Source organism: Alosa alosa, chromosome 2 (genome assembly GCF_017589495.1).
Source record: "Alosa alosa isolate M-15738 ecotype Scorff River chromosome 2, AALO_Geno_1.1, whole genome shotgun sequence".
Classification (NCBI taxonomy): Eukaryota; Metazoa; Chordata; class Actinopteri; order Clupeiformes; family Clupeidae; genus Alosa; species Alosa alosa.
This window is the reverse complement of record NC_063190.1, coordinates 6,556,801-6,575,496: the sequence shown is the minus strand read 5'-3', so window position 1 is coordinate 6,575,496 and position 18,696 is coordinate 6,556,801. Positions and strand designations below refer to the sequence as shown.

At 42.4% G+C, this 18,696-nt stretch overlaps 2 protein-coding genes across 4 annotated transcripts; both read left to right on the top strand.

Moving 5' to 3' along the window:
* The first annotated feature begins 4,061 nt into the window (after positions 1-4,061).
* LOC125291101 (smoothelin-like protein 2) lies at positions 4,062-14,559 on the top strand. Of its 2 annotated transcripts, XM_048237650.1 has the most exons (10): positions 4,062-5,084; positions 5,172-5,265; positions 10,142-10,205; positions 10,341-10,706; positions 11,053-11,109; positions 11,272-11,341; positions 11,431-11,583; positions 11,929-12,052; positions 12,284-12,435; positions 13,866-14,559. In XM_048237650.1, exons 1-10 carry the CDS (start codon positions 4,246-4,248, stop codon positions 13,990-13,992), a joined length of 2,046 nt encoding a protein of 681 aa, XP_048093607.1. In that variant the 5' UTR covers positions 4,062-4,245; the 3' UTR covers positions 13,993-14,559. The 2 variants fall into 2 exon arrangements, with proteins under 2 accessions (XP_048093607.1, XP_048093606.1); XM_048237649.1 differs by having other exon boundaries at positions 4,062-5,265.
* An 84-nt stretch (positions 14,560-14,643) lies between these two features.
* Positions 14,644-17,912, top strand: LOC125291103 (homeobox protein SEBOX-like). Of its 2 annotated transcripts, XM_048237653.1 has the most exons (3): positions 14,644-16,073; positions 16,155-16,354; positions 16,506-17,912. In XM_048237653.1, exons 1-3 carry the CDS (start codon positions 15,971-15,973, stop codon positions 17,157-17,159), a joined length of 957 nt encoding a protein of 318 aa, XP_048093610.1. In that variant the 5' UTR covers positions 14,644-15,970; the 3' UTR covers positions 17,160-17,912. The 2 variants fall into 2 exon arrangements, with proteins under 2 accessions (XP_048093610.1, XP_048093611.1); XM_048237654.1 differs by lacking the exon at positions 14,644-16,073 and having other exon boundaries at positions 16,142-16,354.
* The last annotated feature ends 784 nt before the right edge of the window (positions 17,913-18,696 follow it).

The window sequence follows — 18,696 nt, the reverse complement described above, 5'->3', positions numbered from 1 at the left end:
AATGAGTTTACTCTGTCCCCCGTTGTTTGGCGCGACAGCAGCGAACCCTCTGGAAACATTTCCCTCTCGCCCCCGTGAGCGCTCTCATGCCACCCGCTTCCTCCGTCTCTTGTCTGCGGGTTTTAGACAGCGCCGGTTGGCAGCAGGGGTGGGGGGTTGTGAGCGAGATGGCATTGCCAAGAGACCACGTCTCCCTGATTTCGGAGGGTGTGTGTGGGGTGGGGTAGGATGGGGTGGGGGGTAGAAACGGCATAATTTGGGTAGACTTGGGGTGTTGGAACGCCTGTCCATTTTTGATGGGACATGTAGTCAGTCAGAGGGTGTTTTTTCTTTCCAAGGGAAATTGTGATCAGTGGACAACGACAGGCTGGCATATTGGCTTCCTCACACGTGCTGATACCGTAGGCTTGCGTCTGCTTACCCTCCGATTCTTTAACACTGGTGGGTCACATGTCCATCGTAGTTGGCATTACTTTCTAGGGGTCAAAGTTCAGCATGTAATTTGGAGACTTTGCACCCAGACAGAGTTGCTTCTGAGGAGTGAGATGTCATAGCATGCAAACACATATCCAGATAATCATTTTTATTGTTGTTAGTTATTAATTTTTTTTAACAGTAATATATAAAGTCTTATGTTTAGTCTCACTAGAGGCATCCTCTCTTTGCTCAGGGTATGGTGAAGAAGATGTTAACACTTGTTTGTTTCTCCTAGAGATTTATTTTTTGAAAAAAGTTGAAACTGTGAGTATAAGATGAAGAAGAAAAAAAGAAACCTGAAACTTAAAATACCTGGAATGACACTATTGTATATTTTGTTTTTCTCTTCTGTTTTCTCTTATTTGGGATGAAAGCATTCTGACATGGCTTGTGATATTGCAGCCTTAAAGGGTTGGTAGACCAAAGATTGTCAGGCACTTTAATCAATAATCATCAAAAAAAGTAAACAAAAGTGAACAGAATTTCACAAACGAAGACGATGGTGAAAAATTTCCCTCTCGTTTTAATTTGTTTCACTCCCTACACAATCTCATCACCGCCGCATTCGCCCGTGGCAAAGACGAACTCCCAACGTCTTGCATCTTATCAGAAAGAAATGGAGAAGCGGTGGTAGATGGGGCTAGTGTACTTGGGGACTTGTTTCCCCTCTGCAGTTTGGTTGCTAGACTTTTTACACATATCTAGATCAGGCTAGATCCTATCATTCCTGGGGGGTCGCTTTGGGGCTGCAAGTGATTCTGAGCCGTTATTGGTAATTTAATGACTGAAGGTGAACGAAAGACGAATGAAATAGGAAAAAGCTAAAATGGTCAAACCGAGATAATTGAGACGACAACTTGTACAAAGTTCGCACACACAAACGTGTTCTGTGTTGACCGGGTTGGTGCTGTTAACTCTGGACAGTGACAACCAAAATCAGAATCCAGTGCCTTGTGTTAAAAATCTGTTCGTATTACCCACACAAGCGCAGCACAAACCAGGCCGTTTTAACAGGCAGTGTTTACAAGGTTGAAGCTGCATTTCTATATTTGCTTGAGATGAGATCAGATGGAAGTTTACTGTGTACCTTTGCGAAACGAAGACAAGGATCAGACCTGCACTTGTTTACATCGTAAATTTTGCTAACGAAGCATTGGTGTTGAGCACACTCACAGATCTTAATGAATTGATCAGGTTACTATGTTACAGTTAGTTATTCACACAAAAATAAACATACCTTGGTCATTTAAGAATTATTCAGAACTTTAATAGTGTTCTGAGTTCTTTGAAGACTGTTAGGTGCTCAACCACAATATGTATCAGAAAATCTCCACACGAAGACATTTATAGTTGTAATGCTGAGATTGGCGTGCACAGTAAATTACCCTGAAAAGATAAGACTTGAATTAAAAGCTTCATCCTAGCAGTCATGAATCATCCTTACCCATCACAGTAGCAGCAGAAAACTTCACTGACGTTATCACCTGTCACCAACATCCATACAACTTAAGCATCTGGTGAATCATTTTGGCTTTGAAACATCAACGTTCAGAATTTGTTTGCTGTGTTTGATATTTGATTGATGCTGTTCAAATGAAGGCAGAGGCTGTGTCCCAATTTTGCAAATTGCATTTCATACCCTCCAACCCCCCCCCCCCTCCCATTCTTGGGTAGTTTCCAAAAAGTCCCATTGTTTATTTGTGTGATCTGTACATTAAAGAAACCTGCTCTCCCATTCCAGTATCAGTTTCAGAAGAATTTTTGTCTGAACTTTGCAATGCCACAATATATTAGGAAACAACTTGAGGTGGCTAAATGGAAATGCCAACAAATGCCATCTTTAAAGATGCTGGGTATTAGGGCATCACAAGAGTCCTTGTCCTTATGGGATGAATTGATATTAGTTAATGTATCTCAGCAGATACATTGATGTAGCCGAGAGGTAATAATTACAAGTGGGAGGAATGGTTGATGGAGAACCTTTCTGAAGTTGGGGCACAGCCTTCAGTCTATGTTAAGTTTTATGACTCTGGCCCTTTCTGGTGTCACTTTTCTTAGCTGTGGTTTCTTTCGCACAGCTCAATCACAACCTTTAACACTCCCTGCCTCCTTATTTTTGATAAACGTCTGATGATTTTTTCATATATTTATATATCAAAGTTTTGATATATACATAAAGGAGGGGTTTCTCTTTTGTTTGTAGTGTGACCTTTACTTTCTCTGCTATTGACTGAAACTAACCTAAACGTTGATTGAGAGGAATTTATTTTGTTGCAACTTGTGAATCCAGACACTGTTAAGAGAAAAATAAATCTGATTGGGTGAAACCCTGTTAAATGAGTCATGGCTTCATTTGTTTTGTGGAAGATGTCACCAGTAGAGGGCAGAATGGGACAAAGACAGACCATCCTGCGTGCAAGACAACGCTTGCTGGTCCAGGTAGGATTACCACTTCACAACACACAAATACTCTTGATAGTTTACCTGGCTTAGTTATTTATCCATTTACTGGATCTTAAGCTAAACTGCTGTAAGTTAACTTCACCTCTCAAGTCCTCGCAGTAGTACCGAAGAAGAATGTTAACTGAATATGTATTTGCAATTTCTATGTTTTCCGAAGGGGGTCTATAAAAAGTACAGGCAAATAGTGATAAGTTCACAGGTATTACATGCTCCTCCACGCATACACACATACACACCACCAACACCGCTCAATGATGTAGACCATTTGCCATTTAACTATTTGTCAACGGTTTTGCCATCTAGCCAAGTGTCCGTCATCATGACATCTGTTATGCCCGGCTCAGGTACCTCAGGATTGGTCCTTCATAAACTGAAATTCTTTAGTCATAGTGGACTAAGAGCACATTCTCACATGCCAAGGTATTTGTTGCCATGCTTCATACTGTGATTCCCTGTGTTTTGGTGTCAAGTTCAAGACAGTGGTATACACTAAGTGTACATTTCAACAGGGCCAATGTCCAAACATTAATTACCTGATAGGCAGCATTATTTCTAACTTACAGTAAATAATGCTCTTCAATGATACCACAGTGCTGATGTGAAATATACAGAGATCCATGCCAACAGTGGATTGATCTTCAGGCTTCAGCAAGATCTTGATATAAAATCTTGAATCCTAAATTTTGCTTCAACTTCAAGTATCTGTTTGTAGTGTTCTGTATAACCAGGGTGTTGATCTATCATATTTGAACAGTTTACCTTAACTAACCCGAACATTAGGGTTGTTACTCATGGTCTCGGAGTATCACTTGTGCATTTAATTTGAAACCACTGGATTATTTTCTGCCTTCCAGAAACATGGTGATGAAAGTTATGACGGAGAGTATGTTTATGCCATCCTCTGAGAGCTCAGTGGGATAGGAACTGTCTCTGTCAGTCAGTCGGTCCCAAATCCACCACATTGAGTTTGTAAGACAAGCACCCTGTCCAAAAATAACCCCACCCCAGGACCCCAGAACATGGTGACCTCTTCGCCCTCCCCCACCCCCCTCTCCCCCTCTCGTGCCCAACCCCCCTCCCTGCCTGCTTTGCTCAACCCCCGAAGCTCCATGTCTGTGAGTGTCAAGCACAGGCACACACAATCACGAGGGGGACCGACGGGGTTACCAGGAGTGTGTTCATCTCACACTCGCACGCTTCCCCACACACACACCCACACACACACACACAGACAGGTACCCAGGGAGTTGGAGCAGTCAGAGAGACAGTGAGAGAGAGAGAGAGACAACTTCTCGGCTCAGACTCATGGAGACTATGGCTGCCATGCTGGGGAGCTGCGGTGAGGACACGCCGGCCGCTCTGGCGCGCCTCGAGCGGACCATGATGGCCGTGGTGCGTGAGATCCACGTGGACGTGGGCTCCTTCAAGCGGACGGTGGAGCGGCGCCTGGACGAGGCCTGCGACGTCAGCGGGCCCCTGCGGGAGGCCGTAGTCCAGCTCCAGCAGGAGAACCAGGAGCTGCGGGCACGCCTGGACGAGCTGGCACGGCGGGCGGAGGAGGTGCCCATCCTGCGAGCCCGGCTGGACGAGCTCACACAGCAGGTGGAGGCCATGCCAGTCCTGCGCATCGAGCAGAAGGTCCCCAAGTCGAACGACGTCCAGTACACCTCGGCCACGCGCTCCTTCTCCAGTCAGCACACTGAGGAGAGCCACCAAAGCGTCGCAACGCACTCTGAGGCCGCCAGGAGCTCCGTGTCAGTGGTGCACTACCCTCCGATGAGCTCAAGTGCAACTGAGTCTCAGCCTCCGGTCACTGATTTCACATCTAGCTCTGGTCAAGACTCGGCCCCTGATGCTGTCGCAAACCACCCTCCTGGTTCTGTCTCCTTTTCAACTGCTGGTTCCGTCTTCAACTCAACTGCTGGTTCTGTCCATCACTCTGTGGCTGGTTCTGTCCAAGATTCTTCTGCTGGTTCTTTCTCTGATTCAACTGTTGGCTCTCTTCACGTTTCGTCAACTGCTGGTCTTGTTCATTGCTTGACCACTGATTCTATCTTTGAGTCCAGAACCACTGATGCTGACCAAGATCCAACGCCTGGTACGCCCCCTGAACCCACCCCTGGTTTTCTCCATGATGCCACCTCTGGATCTACTCATGAAGCTACATTTTCCAAAGCTGCGTCTGGCTCTGTTTACAACTCCTCTGCTGGCTGTGGTTCTGATTCTACCCATGATTCGGACAGTGGCTCTCTTTCGACCTGCTCATATGTTACACAGCAGGCTTTCATCTCCAGCGCAGAGACCAGGGTCTTCCCAGAGTCAAACGTGAGTAATCGGTTAGTGCTTGTCCAAAGTAAGAGATTTAGTGCTTAATAACATTTTGCATATGCATGTACCCCAAATGCACTAGTAAATTGGCCCTTGCATGTGTTATCATCAAGAGTAAATCCGTCACAGCAATAGCTCCAAATAGAATTTTTACTATGTAACGTCTCAGGCGTTAGCCCGTTATGAAGGGCTAACGCCCGAATCGTTACATAGAAAAAAAAATATTTGGAGCTATTGGTGTGACGGACTTCCTTTACTTATTTTGTTATGCCCATTACATCCAGCACCCAATTTTAGAACTTGGATGTGCGTGCTTTATTGTTATTTTCACATCATCAAGAGGAAGTCCATCTCATGCTTGCATTGTAACTTCACCATCCAGTCCTCACACTCTACTCACAGTCAACCATCACTATCCAGACTCTTTTACCATCACTATCCAGATTGTTTTTAGATCCTGTAAAGTTCATACCTAGAACCATGAAACCATTTAACAGCTTCTGTTTGGGTGTTTACTGTTCTTTTCATGACCAGCGGTATGGCTCAAAATGCCCAAACATGGCCACAACAACCTTCCAGGAGGATACAAGGCTTCCAGGAGGATACATCAAAGGTTCCTCTGCGTTGTGGAATCTTTTTTCTTTCTAGAGTGAGGCAATGTTGAACCGTTATTGCTATCTGAACCTGTCGAGTTCAGATGTGTGGAACGACATCAGATGAGAGGGTGTGTCCAGGAGCTTAATTTACACAAACACAGCTGCAGCTATAGGCACACACACACACACACACACACACACACACAGTTTCACATCTGCATGCAGGCAAACATACATGTATGCTGTCAGTGTCCATCATCCATCCATCAATGTGTATAGCAAATCCTGGTAATTCAGCCTCATAGACAGAGTCACGTTCATTCTGTGATTTATGAAACGAGCTGCATGTTGCACCTGACACTCCGTGGGAAGACCCTTCAGCTTTTTTTTTTAGCACTGAAATACTGCTCTGCACGCGACTTAGGGACTTCAACTCCAAGGCTTCATCCACGACAGCCCAAATACACATAAACACACATATGCGCAGTACCACATGCCCATACAAAAGTGTGTTCGGTGGAATGCACTTGAAATCTAAGGTCTGACTGTCACACTTAATCACAAACCCTGTCTTGAACAGTACCCTACTTTAAACGCGCACAAATAGATGAAACAAATATATTTATATATATGTGCCTATACACAAATACTTTCGAGCATCTGTTTCAGTTGTGGTGTGATATTACTGAGGGCTGGCAAGGTCTGCATGCTTCTGTGTGCCGGGGCGGGCAGATGTAGCGGACGGCACCCTCCCTGTCCCTCTCCTCCTCCGCAGGTTTGGAGGCCCACTCTGATCCCTCACGCCATTCCTCTCAGGCCCACAAAAGGCCACGAGTATTTTTAGGGGGTCTGATTGATTGCGTTTTCCCTCAAGATTTAGTCAGTGCTCACTCCTGCATGCTCCACTGTACTTTGCATGTGAGTAATGTGATTTCATAACAGCATTGTCCTGTGCCCTGCTTTACATTTACCAGACACTTTTTATCCAAAGTGGCTTACATCAATTCTATAACAAGGGACTACATTGTCCCCTGAGTCTCTTGGGGTTAAGGGCCTTGCTCAAGGGCACTAGGTGGAAGCCAGGAATTGAACCCACAACTTTTCAAGCTACTGCATGCTAGCCCAGCTCATTAACCACTACGCTACCACCGCCTGCTTTGTGATATGGTTGTTACTTTAATATTATGGCATCACTATTTTTCTATGGATATTGATTGAAATTAAATTCTTGCATCTGTACCACTGTGTTGTGTCTGTACTAGATCTATAGTGGTAATGCCCCCACTGCTCAGTGACATCAGATGGATACATTTGGAATCCATCTGAATGATTCACCAGATGCTTATTATTACATGCATGAACAACCATGGCTCAAAATACTTCCTCAGCTTTGACTCAGTCGAGATCTTCATGATAACGACACTTTGAGCCGCAGTAAGAAATTCACTACCTTGCCCGACTCACTGGGGAGTGTCCTGTTGCACGTTTAAGTGTCTGCATGAACTGCTGAGGCTGGTTTTCCATGGTTTGTCCATCCACAGGCGGGGTCGCCAGCTGTTCTGTTTTGGCCCCAAACAGCCCTCACAACAACGCAACCCCCCAGCATGCCTAGAAGCTGATGTCATCTGCATAAAATCTAAAAATATCACTGAAAATAGCACTCAACCTAACATCCAACATATGTAGTTAAATGAGAGGAGGGGTATATTTCATTGCCACAGTAGCTCAGGAATCAATCCATTTGTTCATGTCTAAGTTTCCCTCCCTAAGGCAACGACTAAATCCAATCATAAGGAAGGGAAGTCTGTGGAAGAGGCACTGCCACTTTTGTAGCCTCGCTCAGAGGCTAATGTTTCACTGGCATCCCTCTTGGCTATCCCATTAGGAAAGCAGAGCTAAAGGCTAGTGGAAAGTCATTAACTCATTGCAAAAGCTATATATGGGGATAGGGTTAGACAGATATCAATGCAGGGTTGATGGCTATTTTAAAATAGACCAAGTCTAGAAATATACAAGTGTTTGCGGCTTGTCCCAATAGGAAGGTTTTTTTAATGGACATTTGTCAGCTGTAATTCTCTTTTTCTCCAGAGGTTGTATGCACCATCCTAAGACTTAGCCTGGTTAAAACCAAACTTACTCACTTTGTCCAGACTCTATTCACGCTCACATTTGTGAAACCTTTCCAACACCAGCATGGTGACGGCTTTTCGATTTTGAAACTATATCGCCATCCCCTCTTGTCATTGATTGGCAGATAATCTGCCGACCAATGGAAACGTTAGTGAACTATGGTGTTCCAGACTAGTGGGGCTATCCATTAGTCTCGTACGCCCACCCGTACGACATGTATGAATGAGTTGCTAGCGCGAACGCTGGGGTTTGTAGTCTTTTTGGGAAGAACATGCCACCAGGGCAGCAGCTGTCTCGTTAGTGCTGGACATTTGTCTAGAATACAAGAACACATCCCTCATTCTCCCTTGTTGGGTATGGTCAGTGTGAATTAATAATAAAAAAAAATTTTAGTAACTCAATTTCGCCTATTTCAATTTCAACAAGTTCTGTCGCGTTTCTCTCGAGCCACGAGGGGCATTAGCAGGCTAGTCATTGTTATTGTTTTGTGCTACATTAGCCTCTTTAGTAAAACGGCTCAAAAAACAAATCGTTACATTGTATTGCACATGCAGCAAGACCGTGCAATGCATGAATTGGTGACCGGATTGAAGCAGCAATGTAATCTAGTGTGTAAGAGCATTGCATCAACATTAAAACGACCAACACAGTACAAATACAAAGAAAATATGTCATCTCATCTCAACTATGGGTGCAGCCATGTTTGTCGTAAGGTCATATGGCCACTCGGGGTACCATCAAGAGCTCCGAGTTAAATGGGGCGTGCCTCCGTGAAATGGCACAAGAAAGCTGGGTGATTTACACTTTCCAACTCGGGCGGGTGACTTACGAGGCAAATGGATAGACCCATAGTATCTCCCTGAAAGGAGATCTAGGTGAGTCTGGCCTATGACAACTCAATCAGACTCATTAGTTCCTTGTCCCCAAACCACATATTTGAACAAATGCTTAGGGCAACCGCATATTTCAAGATGAATGCAGACATTGTGTCACTGATGGGCATAAATGCAGACATTGTGTAATTTGATGTGCATCAGCTGTCCTTGTACAAAGACAGAGACATTCTGTTCCTACAGTTCTGCTTTGATCTTCACTGCAGAGAAAGTTACATCTGGTCACTAGGTCACATAGAGCGACTCATGTCCGGTTTGAAATGTTAGTCTCATCAAACCTTCCCCTGACGCTAACCATGGCTCCCTGCCACCCAGATACTTTTAGTTGGCATCTAAAAGTAGTGGTTGACGCCAGGGGTGCCGGTTGACAGGGACAGATTATTAACCGAATGGAAAGCCAGGATCCCAGTCCTGATTCCCTGAAACCTTTCAAAATGGACTCATGTCATATTTCCTAAACCAACGGGGGTTTCCACCTAATGAAAGTAGAGCAGAATATAAACTCTCAAACCTCATGCAGACATGAGACAGTCTAAAAGACACAAGCAACATACTATATATGTCATATCAACCACTAACATAAGATTGAACTTAAAAATGAATTTGATGGACTAAAGGACGTAAGTTGAATTTGCGGGACTAATAATAATAGACTAAGACATACCAAATGAAAATGAACTTTGAGTATGCCTCCGCCTGCTTTAACCTGCAGCGCCCTGGAGTGAACTAGATCTCGACCTCAAAGAGAATGTGACCTTGACCTGGACCCCATGGCCTTGAGTACCCAAAGAGTGAATCTAACCATTGTGGTGATTAACTGTGCAAGTTTTGATGAAGTCAAGTCACTTGGGAGATATCACACAAACATTTTGACATGTAGAACGCCACCTTGACAGACGGATGACTAGAATACAGTATGCCTGCTGGCCTGGCCCGCTTGGCATGATAAATGGAATAAATATATCAATAATTGTGTTATTTTTGTTTTGAATCTAGGGATGTAGCATGGGCAAAGGTTTGGAACATATTAACTTTTATACCATATAGTAGCATATGTGCATCTGCTGAGTTTGTAACTTTCTTTAAAATGGGCAAGTATTATCTAAGACTGTCTAACAACAGTTTCTTAAGGAATTGTAGTTTTGTGTGTCACCAAGCGTCACCGTCAGTATCGATCAGTACCGTCAGTATCGATCATTACCGTCAGGTTGTGTTGCCTTCTACTCCATGATCATTCTGTCCTCTGCTCCTCAGGGAGATGTCCATGATGAAGCAAACATGGAGCCAATCTCCCAGAATGGACACGAGAGAGACATAGGTATAAGCCAAAGCATACACCAAAACATCATACACATCTATAATAGAAACATATAGAATCTCATATGCTCACAAGGTATGTTGAACAACTCTGTAGTGGCCCTCTGAAATACCTTTTCTCCTTCATTTCCTTAAGGTCACTTACAGGCCTTACCAGAGGCTCATTTTGCGAGATCAAAGGTGAATGAGCAGCATGGAACCCTGACAAGCCTGTCCACGTCTGTCACAGCCACTAGCAGAGCCACAGAACTAGCCGTCACCAGGAGCCCGAAGCTGGTGCCCCGACCGAGCATCTTCACGCCTCAGTCGCCCAACGCAATGTTCCGGAAGCCGTTTAGCCCAACAGCACCTGACACCGCCATGACTACTACTAAACATCTATCCGAGTCCCCGATGAAACCTCCATCCCCCAACTCAGTGCCCTGGAAACCATTCAACCCATCCACATCTGATGTTGGAGGTCCCACTCCCAGAACAATTCCTGAGTCTCCTACTAAAACTGGTAAGTGGACACTCATCACTACACTACACATCAATTCTTGCTTCTATTTTACATGCCTTTTTTTTGGGAAGGTGCTATTTGTGCCATTGTGTTGTAAAGAGGAAGCTACACACCCTGACGTATATAGTAAACACATGCTATTTAACACCACCTTGTAAATAGCAACGTAGGCACTCCGGTATAAATAATATATGTGATTTGAGTAATTACAGAGTACTGCTTGCGCCCTGATTTTAAAAAGGTTACTAGTACTAGGCTACTATTAATTCAGTCATATTTTGGGATGCTTGTTACTTTATAGTACTTAATGGAGTCCCACAAACGTATCATATTCTACTGTCAACAGCAAAACCATGGAGCCCAGGTCTAATGAAGAGGAGCTCAACTTTGCCAAAATTGCCAGGTAACGACCTAGAATTAGAATTTAGGTCTGGTGTTAGTAAATCAGTGGTCTCTTGGTGTCTTCCAGAATGAATATGTTTCAAATTCTGCTCACAGACTGTATTATAGTCCAAAGTCTAATGCTTTCACCACTTTCATTTGTCATTTGCTATAACACATACAGACAAACCCTCACCAATACTCTCCAATGCTCCTGCTTCTTTGTCCAACTTTAGCCCATCAACAGAGAAAAGGTTTGTTGAATAATGCTTTGCAATATAGTATACACACATGTTCAAGTTTAGAGACAACTCATGTTCTTTCATCTCATCTGTATGTGAAGGAGGACTGATTTTGCAGGAGGAGGAAACCCTTTTGCCATTGTTCCAGAGAAGAAGCCTGATCTGCTGCGGTCTCATACTCTGCCAACAATGCGGCACCTGGGGCCCCAAGCCAAACAAACCATCCTTGAGAAGTCAGAGGCAGCTCTAAATAAGTATGCACTGCCCCCCAGTGGCCAAATGCAGAATGACCACATTTTCCAGGGCACCATAATGACAGTGAACTATTTTAAAGGACCATTTACATGTTTTCTATTCTTTGGATGAATAAGGGTAAACCAGTTTGTGTGCTGCTTCACCCAGTCCTTTTTATTGAAAAAGAGAGTTGTGATAATCTGACATTAGCTTTAGAGGAGGACCAACAACTCCAAAGGAGAGAACAAAAATATTGCCTTGACTGAAAATAAAACATCCAAAATCACCACAGTTTGTATTCCAGCGTAAAATGATTTTCTAAAGAAACATCTCTAAAATCAGATGAAATCTTTTACTTTGTGCAGACTGGCGAAAACCCACGTAAGCACAAAACCCAAACTGACCCGTTCCCAGAGCTTTGGAAATAGTGCCAGCAGTATAAAACTGACTTTACTGGAATGGGTTCGATCCAAAACTATTGGGTACAAGGTAAGACACACTGGAATTTATTTTCCAATCTTCTTTTATTTGCATATTTTCAAATACAATCTCAATGTCCTCAAGATTAAAGTGGTTAAAGTTTTCACTTCTGCACTTGAACATTTACTGCACATAACTGTTAATTGTAAGTACAAGTATTTGACATTATTGATCTTGCTACCCTAGAACATTCAATGTAACAACCAATAATAAGCCCTCTGCCCTCCTCCTTACAAACAGCACATAGACATACAGAACTTCTCAAACAGTTGGAGCGATGGGATGGCCTTCTGTGCTCTGGTGCACTCATTCTTCCCTACTGAATTTGAGTATGAGTCCCTGAGCCCAACTAACCCCAGGAAGAATTTGCAACTGGCTTTCAGTTTGGCAGAGTAAGTGTTGAGAGAGAGCAGGGACGTGCACAGGAATTTTGAGGGGCAGTTGCTCTGACCTGAAAAAAGGCCCCCAAAAAAAAAAAAAAATTGCAGGACTATATGCAGGACTGAGAATAACAGCGTCTTTTTTAAAATATATACACAACAAAGAAGTAAAACACTGAAATACAGCACTCAATCACCTTAACTTATCATTATTATTTTCATGCCCACTAGTGGTATTTATGTTCTGCTCAGGCAAGATCTTTGAAATGACCTTTTAAATAGCCTATGTTTTTTTAGATTACAATTATTTAGCATGCAGCTCTTTAATCCTGTACTTTCTAGCATGGTACTCTCATCTCATCTCGTGATCATCACTTAGGCCTTACTGTCCACTGTGCCTCCTCCTGGTCCACATTTTTCTCACACACAGTAGTCTGGAGGCTTATGACTGCTCCTCATCTTAAATGTAATGTAATTATGAAACATTGCCATTAGTAGGCTAGGCTAAAATATGAGTCTGATTAATTAATCAATTCGTCTACACAGTGTCATGTCATCTTTATCACAGTGCAAAGTCTCTGTCTCACCTGCTGGTTGGCTTTTTCGCAGCCAACCCTGCAGCTGAATTGTCTCTCCCTCTCCTGAATCTGACTCTTTTCAGTGGACATCTTGGCTTCAAACAATACCCAAAATACTTTTAGGATTTAGGCATTTAACCATTTTGAATAAAATAATTAATGTGATGCATTCCTTCCATCATTCATTCTTCTTGCTAAAACGAAATGTGAGAAACTAACTATCAGCAGACATGTTGCTTAGTTCGCCTAATGGCTACCAAAAAAAATAGTAGCCTATAATAGACTATGTGATAACGGGCTGCTTCTCTGCAAGCTATCTGTCTGATTATTTAGGCTAAACGTGGCAAACTCAGCCTGGATTTATGAAGATTTTAATTAATTCCATAAAACTTGATGACGATGATCGTTCGTTTGTTATACATCACAAACTCACCTTTTCCGACAACGTTGAGTCGACTCGTCTCATACGACAACCGTGACAATCTCCTTAGGGCCGCTTATGCAGGCTCAGCTCAGGTGCCGGTCGCGTGCAGCGCTGCAGACACAGAGTTTGTCCTTCCCCTACTGACTTTCACTTTCGGTGCCCGAATGGAATTGAATGAGGCTTTGCGATTTTTTTTTTTTCTAGGTCTACGCGAAATTCTGCATCCATTGTAGGCCTACGATTTATTTATTTATTTTCCCTATTGGAAGGGCAACATGAGTCAAGAAGGGCATGTGGGCAGTTGCCCGGGCAACCTGAGCAACCCCCCTGTGCACGTCCCTGAGAGAGAGAGAGGGAGTCACATATAAAAGTGTTGCTAAAAGTGTTCTCTATTCTCTATTCTCTATCTGTCTGACCCCTTCCAATAACTCTCTTCCCAGGAAATTGGCTGACTGCTGGCGCCTTATTGAGGTAGACGACATGCTTGCCATGGGGTCCAAGCCTGATCCCATGTGTATTTTCACCTACGTGCAGTCCTTGTACAACCATTTGAGGACCTTTGAATGAGATTCCTCAGAGTGTCCGTGGCAGCATTCATTGATTCTTTCAGCATTAATCTCTGTGTTTTCCTTCACCAAAGTCCTCTCAATTGATCCTTGCAAGTGCAATTTGTAAAGAGGATAACCAGGAAACAAGCGCTTAACAGATGGCAATGTAAAAGCCTATAGTTGATGCTACTTTTAATGACAATAGTTGTATTTGATAAAACAACTGTATTTTGTGTCAAAACAACTAGCTGGAAAGCTCTGATAACAAATATCAGCACCAATATCTATGATGGCAGCTGATGAGGAAGTACAGATATAAGTAAAGCTGGTGAGGACGGAGACAACATTGGTGAGATTATGTGGATAATTGCGATGATGAACAGGACAGGTCGATAAAGAGAATGGGAATGTAACTGTGGAGGACTAAGGGATGTGGACTGTATTAGACTATGCAGTTCAGTGGATGTGCATTAATGTAGCACTGCTGCGAAGGCATGACTCCTTAATAATGTTTAGTGCTTGCCTTGTTGTGATAATGTACTGTTTTGCTAAATCACATTTCCCAAATTAAAGCACTGAACAGTAATATTGAGTTTGTAAATTTCTTTTAAATTGTAGTTGAGGTTCATGGATAAAAGCATTTTAAATAGTTTGACGCATGCGTCTCCAAATTATCCCAGTGTTTCTCTAGCGTCACAGATCCGGTGAAAAATACATAGATCGTGATGTGACTAGGGACAGTTTGTCATCTAACTAGGCTGTCTTGTCTTGCGACTAATGACACCGCCAGTTGGGAGTTTGTGTATTCTACTACGGCCATCAAGTAAGGAAATGAACAGAGACATCAATCAGTCCGGAAAACATCCATAAATCGCACTCATGAATAACCACGCCCTCTTCTTCAGAGACAGTTGGTTCTTTTAAACACATTAAGCATATTGAAGTATTCAGAATAAATGAACCTTAGAAATACAAATATTAATAAATGTAGCCTGTAATATCCTAGGCTATGTTTTTTTTCCCTATAATAGGCTACCCTCGAGTCAAGTTTCTCAAACTAACAAAAATATGTTTTTTTTTTTTTTTTCAAATGATGTAGAACTATCTTACGATTGGTAGAACAGCGGCTAACATTCTGAAACCATGCTATATTGGCTATCACAACGTTATTCAGTTGAATGAACTGAATGGCGATGAGGTTTACGAACACACAGATTACTAAACTAATCTCGGGTTGAAATTATGTTGACTTGGAAGCACTGTTGTTCACCGCATTTAATCCCTTGAAGTAATATCATCCCTGAGATACATTTTTGCCCTGGATATTAGAATATCAGAATGAAAGAGAGGAGGATTTTAAAGAATATGGCATGTCATCCATTCAGAATCTACATTATTTAGGCTATTTATTTTTCTGTATTGTCTTGCTGAAACGAAACATTTAATTTCAGAATATAGGTATTTTATGAGACACTTTTCATTATCATCCATGGACCATGATACCCACACAGGAATAAAAGACGTGCCTGTAAAATTTGCCTATACATTTCCTGTGTGCTTTAATTTGATGGGTTAAACATGTTTTTGCAGTTACTGCAACTCTAACGATGAAACAAAAAGAAATACTGACACAACAGACATCCCCGCTCATCCTTTAACTGGAAGTTCCAAGACTTTCCGCGTCATGACGACGAGACATAGGAGGGATCAAAGGCTGCAGGCTTTTTGTCCGTCTGTCAATTCCCGGGAAATACATCAAGATCAGCAGGTTCAGACACCTGTTACCTGTAGCACCACCAGTGACAATGATGTTAACACCTCCTAGAATGGCCGTGAGGGGTGGAGAAAACGGGCGTGAATAAAACAGGAGGGCGTTCACAAGCTTCACAACATTTCACTAGTAGTTACGCTCAGCTAAGGACGTGTTCTCCAAATTGCGCAAATCTTCACGGACTCGTGGACATCCTTAAGTCCTTCGTATTTGATCTGTGATCATAATGACATTGTTTGTGGACCGTACGTGTAGATCTACATATTTTCAAAAACACACAGAAGACACCATGGCATTTGATTTTAATCAGGAGTGTCTGCAATTCTCAGGTAAGTCTTATTCTTGTGGTTGAAAAGTTTTTCAAAAATTGACTGCAGGAATCACTTTTTAATAACAATGTGATTTTACAGATGCTGTAGAGGGACAAGGACTGTCCTTTCCTGTTCCCGAAAAAGGACTGCCCGAAGTCCAAAGGAAACGCAAACGAACTATATTCAGCCATGCTCAATTATCCGAGTTGGAGTGCGCCTTTATGGCGACACCGTACCCAGATATCACTTTGCGTGAGAGACTGGCTGCCATAACTCTACTTCCAGAGAGCAAAATTCAGGTTTGATATTCTTGTATTTTTATGTGTAATTCTGAATGTGTAAATATACATTTAAATGGCTCATTGTTTTGTATGGTAGATGATAACCAAAAAACAAGACAAGCAGTAAGCTTCCTCTGAATAACAATCCACCTATTCCTTCTCTGCACAGGTCTGGTTCCAAAACAGGCGTGCTCGAAGTATTAAGAGTGGAAGACTGAGTAAGTCTGTCAGAAAGAGTCCAGAGGCAGACTCCAGACTTTCCTCCCTGCCATCAAGTGAGCCTCCCCGTCTTAACTCCAATGTGACACCTTCGGGAACACCAGGGATGTGGAGCAGACAAAGTCAGCACTGTGCTTCACTTGGAGATCGGCAGGTCAGACCAGGATGGCTTAAGCAGGACATGGGCTCCTGGTCCCTGATTCCTCCTCAGCCCACACTGCCGCCTCCTCCTATGTCCCCCGACCTGCCTGAAGCTTTGCCATGGACGCCAAGTCAGCCACAGCAGCCAGGGACTCTCTCACTGACCTTCCCTTCAGGTCATAAGCAGGACAATCCATTTCAGAAAAATTGGAGGGATTATTTCAATCAAGGTCTCACCTCAGCGCTAGCATTGCGGTCAGTGGCAACAAAGCCCACGTGTGCTCACTCAGGAAGATATGCTTCCATGGTGGACCAGGTGGTCCCTATGCAGTCACAGCAAGCTTATTGGGAGAGCCAAGGCAAAATGCAGTACCAGACACCAGCACATCCACAGACATCCCTGGGAGACATCTCTGATATCATATACAGTGCTGCAGTCGTAACAAACCTGGTGGATGTCTAAGTGATAATATGGTTAATAAAACTCAAGTGTAATAATATTCTGTGAGACTTTCATGGTACATTTTGTGAATTGTATATTGTATATGATATGTGTATTGTCTCTGTCTCTCACCAAATGTACTTGTTAGACTTTCCCCACACTTCTTTGTTCCTATCTGCACCGTGACTTTGTTTACCCATCATTTTTTAGAAGTGTGTCTTTAAAAAAGTGAGGATGTTGTTGGATATTAGCTAAAAGTTGATAACATCTCAAACTTCAAGATATTATTTATGGATAGTTTTTAAACCCTAGATATTTAATATTGTACGCTGTTATTGGTTGTATTCTCTATCGACAATCGTTGTTTTGTTTTAACTGAGGGTACCTGAGGTCTCATGTCATATCAAAGGCTAAGATCTTAACATTACAAAGAATCAAAACAAGAAGGAAGGGGGAGCTATAATTGTTTTCTAAATATCTAAATATTTTCTACATGTAATGTGAATGAATATCATATCCCACATAAATAATGACGAAAAGATGAAGAAATAAATTGAAAATCAAAGGTCGAATTCTATCAGTTTATGGAGCTTACATTCCATCTGGAATTATTGAGAATCACAATGTTGAATTTGACTTGGATTATTGTTGTGAAGATATAACTACAGATCGATATAACTGCAGCTCCGCTGACCCACTGGACACTCATCTCTGTATCATAATCTCTCAATCCAAATAATCTTCAAATAAATAATAATAATACAAAATCTCTAATCTGGGTGTCAGATATTTTTGTGATTGAGTTGGCCTGTCTCTGCTCTATATCTGTTAAAGCCAAATGCATCTGTGGACTGGTGTTTTTGTGAGGTATTCTGTCCGATCAATCATCTTTTTAATGTTTATGTCTTCAGAAATGTTTAGTCACTAGATTGAGTAGGCCTATACCCTGGAGTAATATGAATGGGAAATGAGCAGCATATAAAAAAAGATTGTTTCTTAAGGAAGCACATTGTAAATTACTAAAGTATTCAAATCGTACTGTAAGGGTTATTAAAGAATATGTAAATAATTACATTTACAATTAGTCATTTATAGCTGACGCTTTTATCCATAGCGACTTACAAAAAAGGACAATCAAGTTATCAAGGACATGTTAGTGCAGCAATATTGGGTAGCCTACTTGTATAGAATCAATGACCGTTCTAGCGGAGTTACAGTTAAGTCAAGACAATCACACAAATCATTACAAGATTCTGACAATACAAAGGAGGCAGGGTTTCATGGGGGAGAGAAGGTAAAAAAAAAAGGTAATAGTATTGCAACAGTTTAGGCTACTGTACACTGTACTCTAATTTCTAGAAGTAGGTTTTTCAAGTCCTTTGAATAATCTTGTCATAGGCTACCAATATCAAGTTTAAGTAGTTTATTGTCATGTACTCATAAAAGGAATTATAAGTAATGAAATTCTTGTGCTTAAGAGCCAGCTCAACTTTAAAGTAGTAATTGAAAATGTATATTGTGTGCGCGCACACACACACACACACCCTACCCTAGGCCT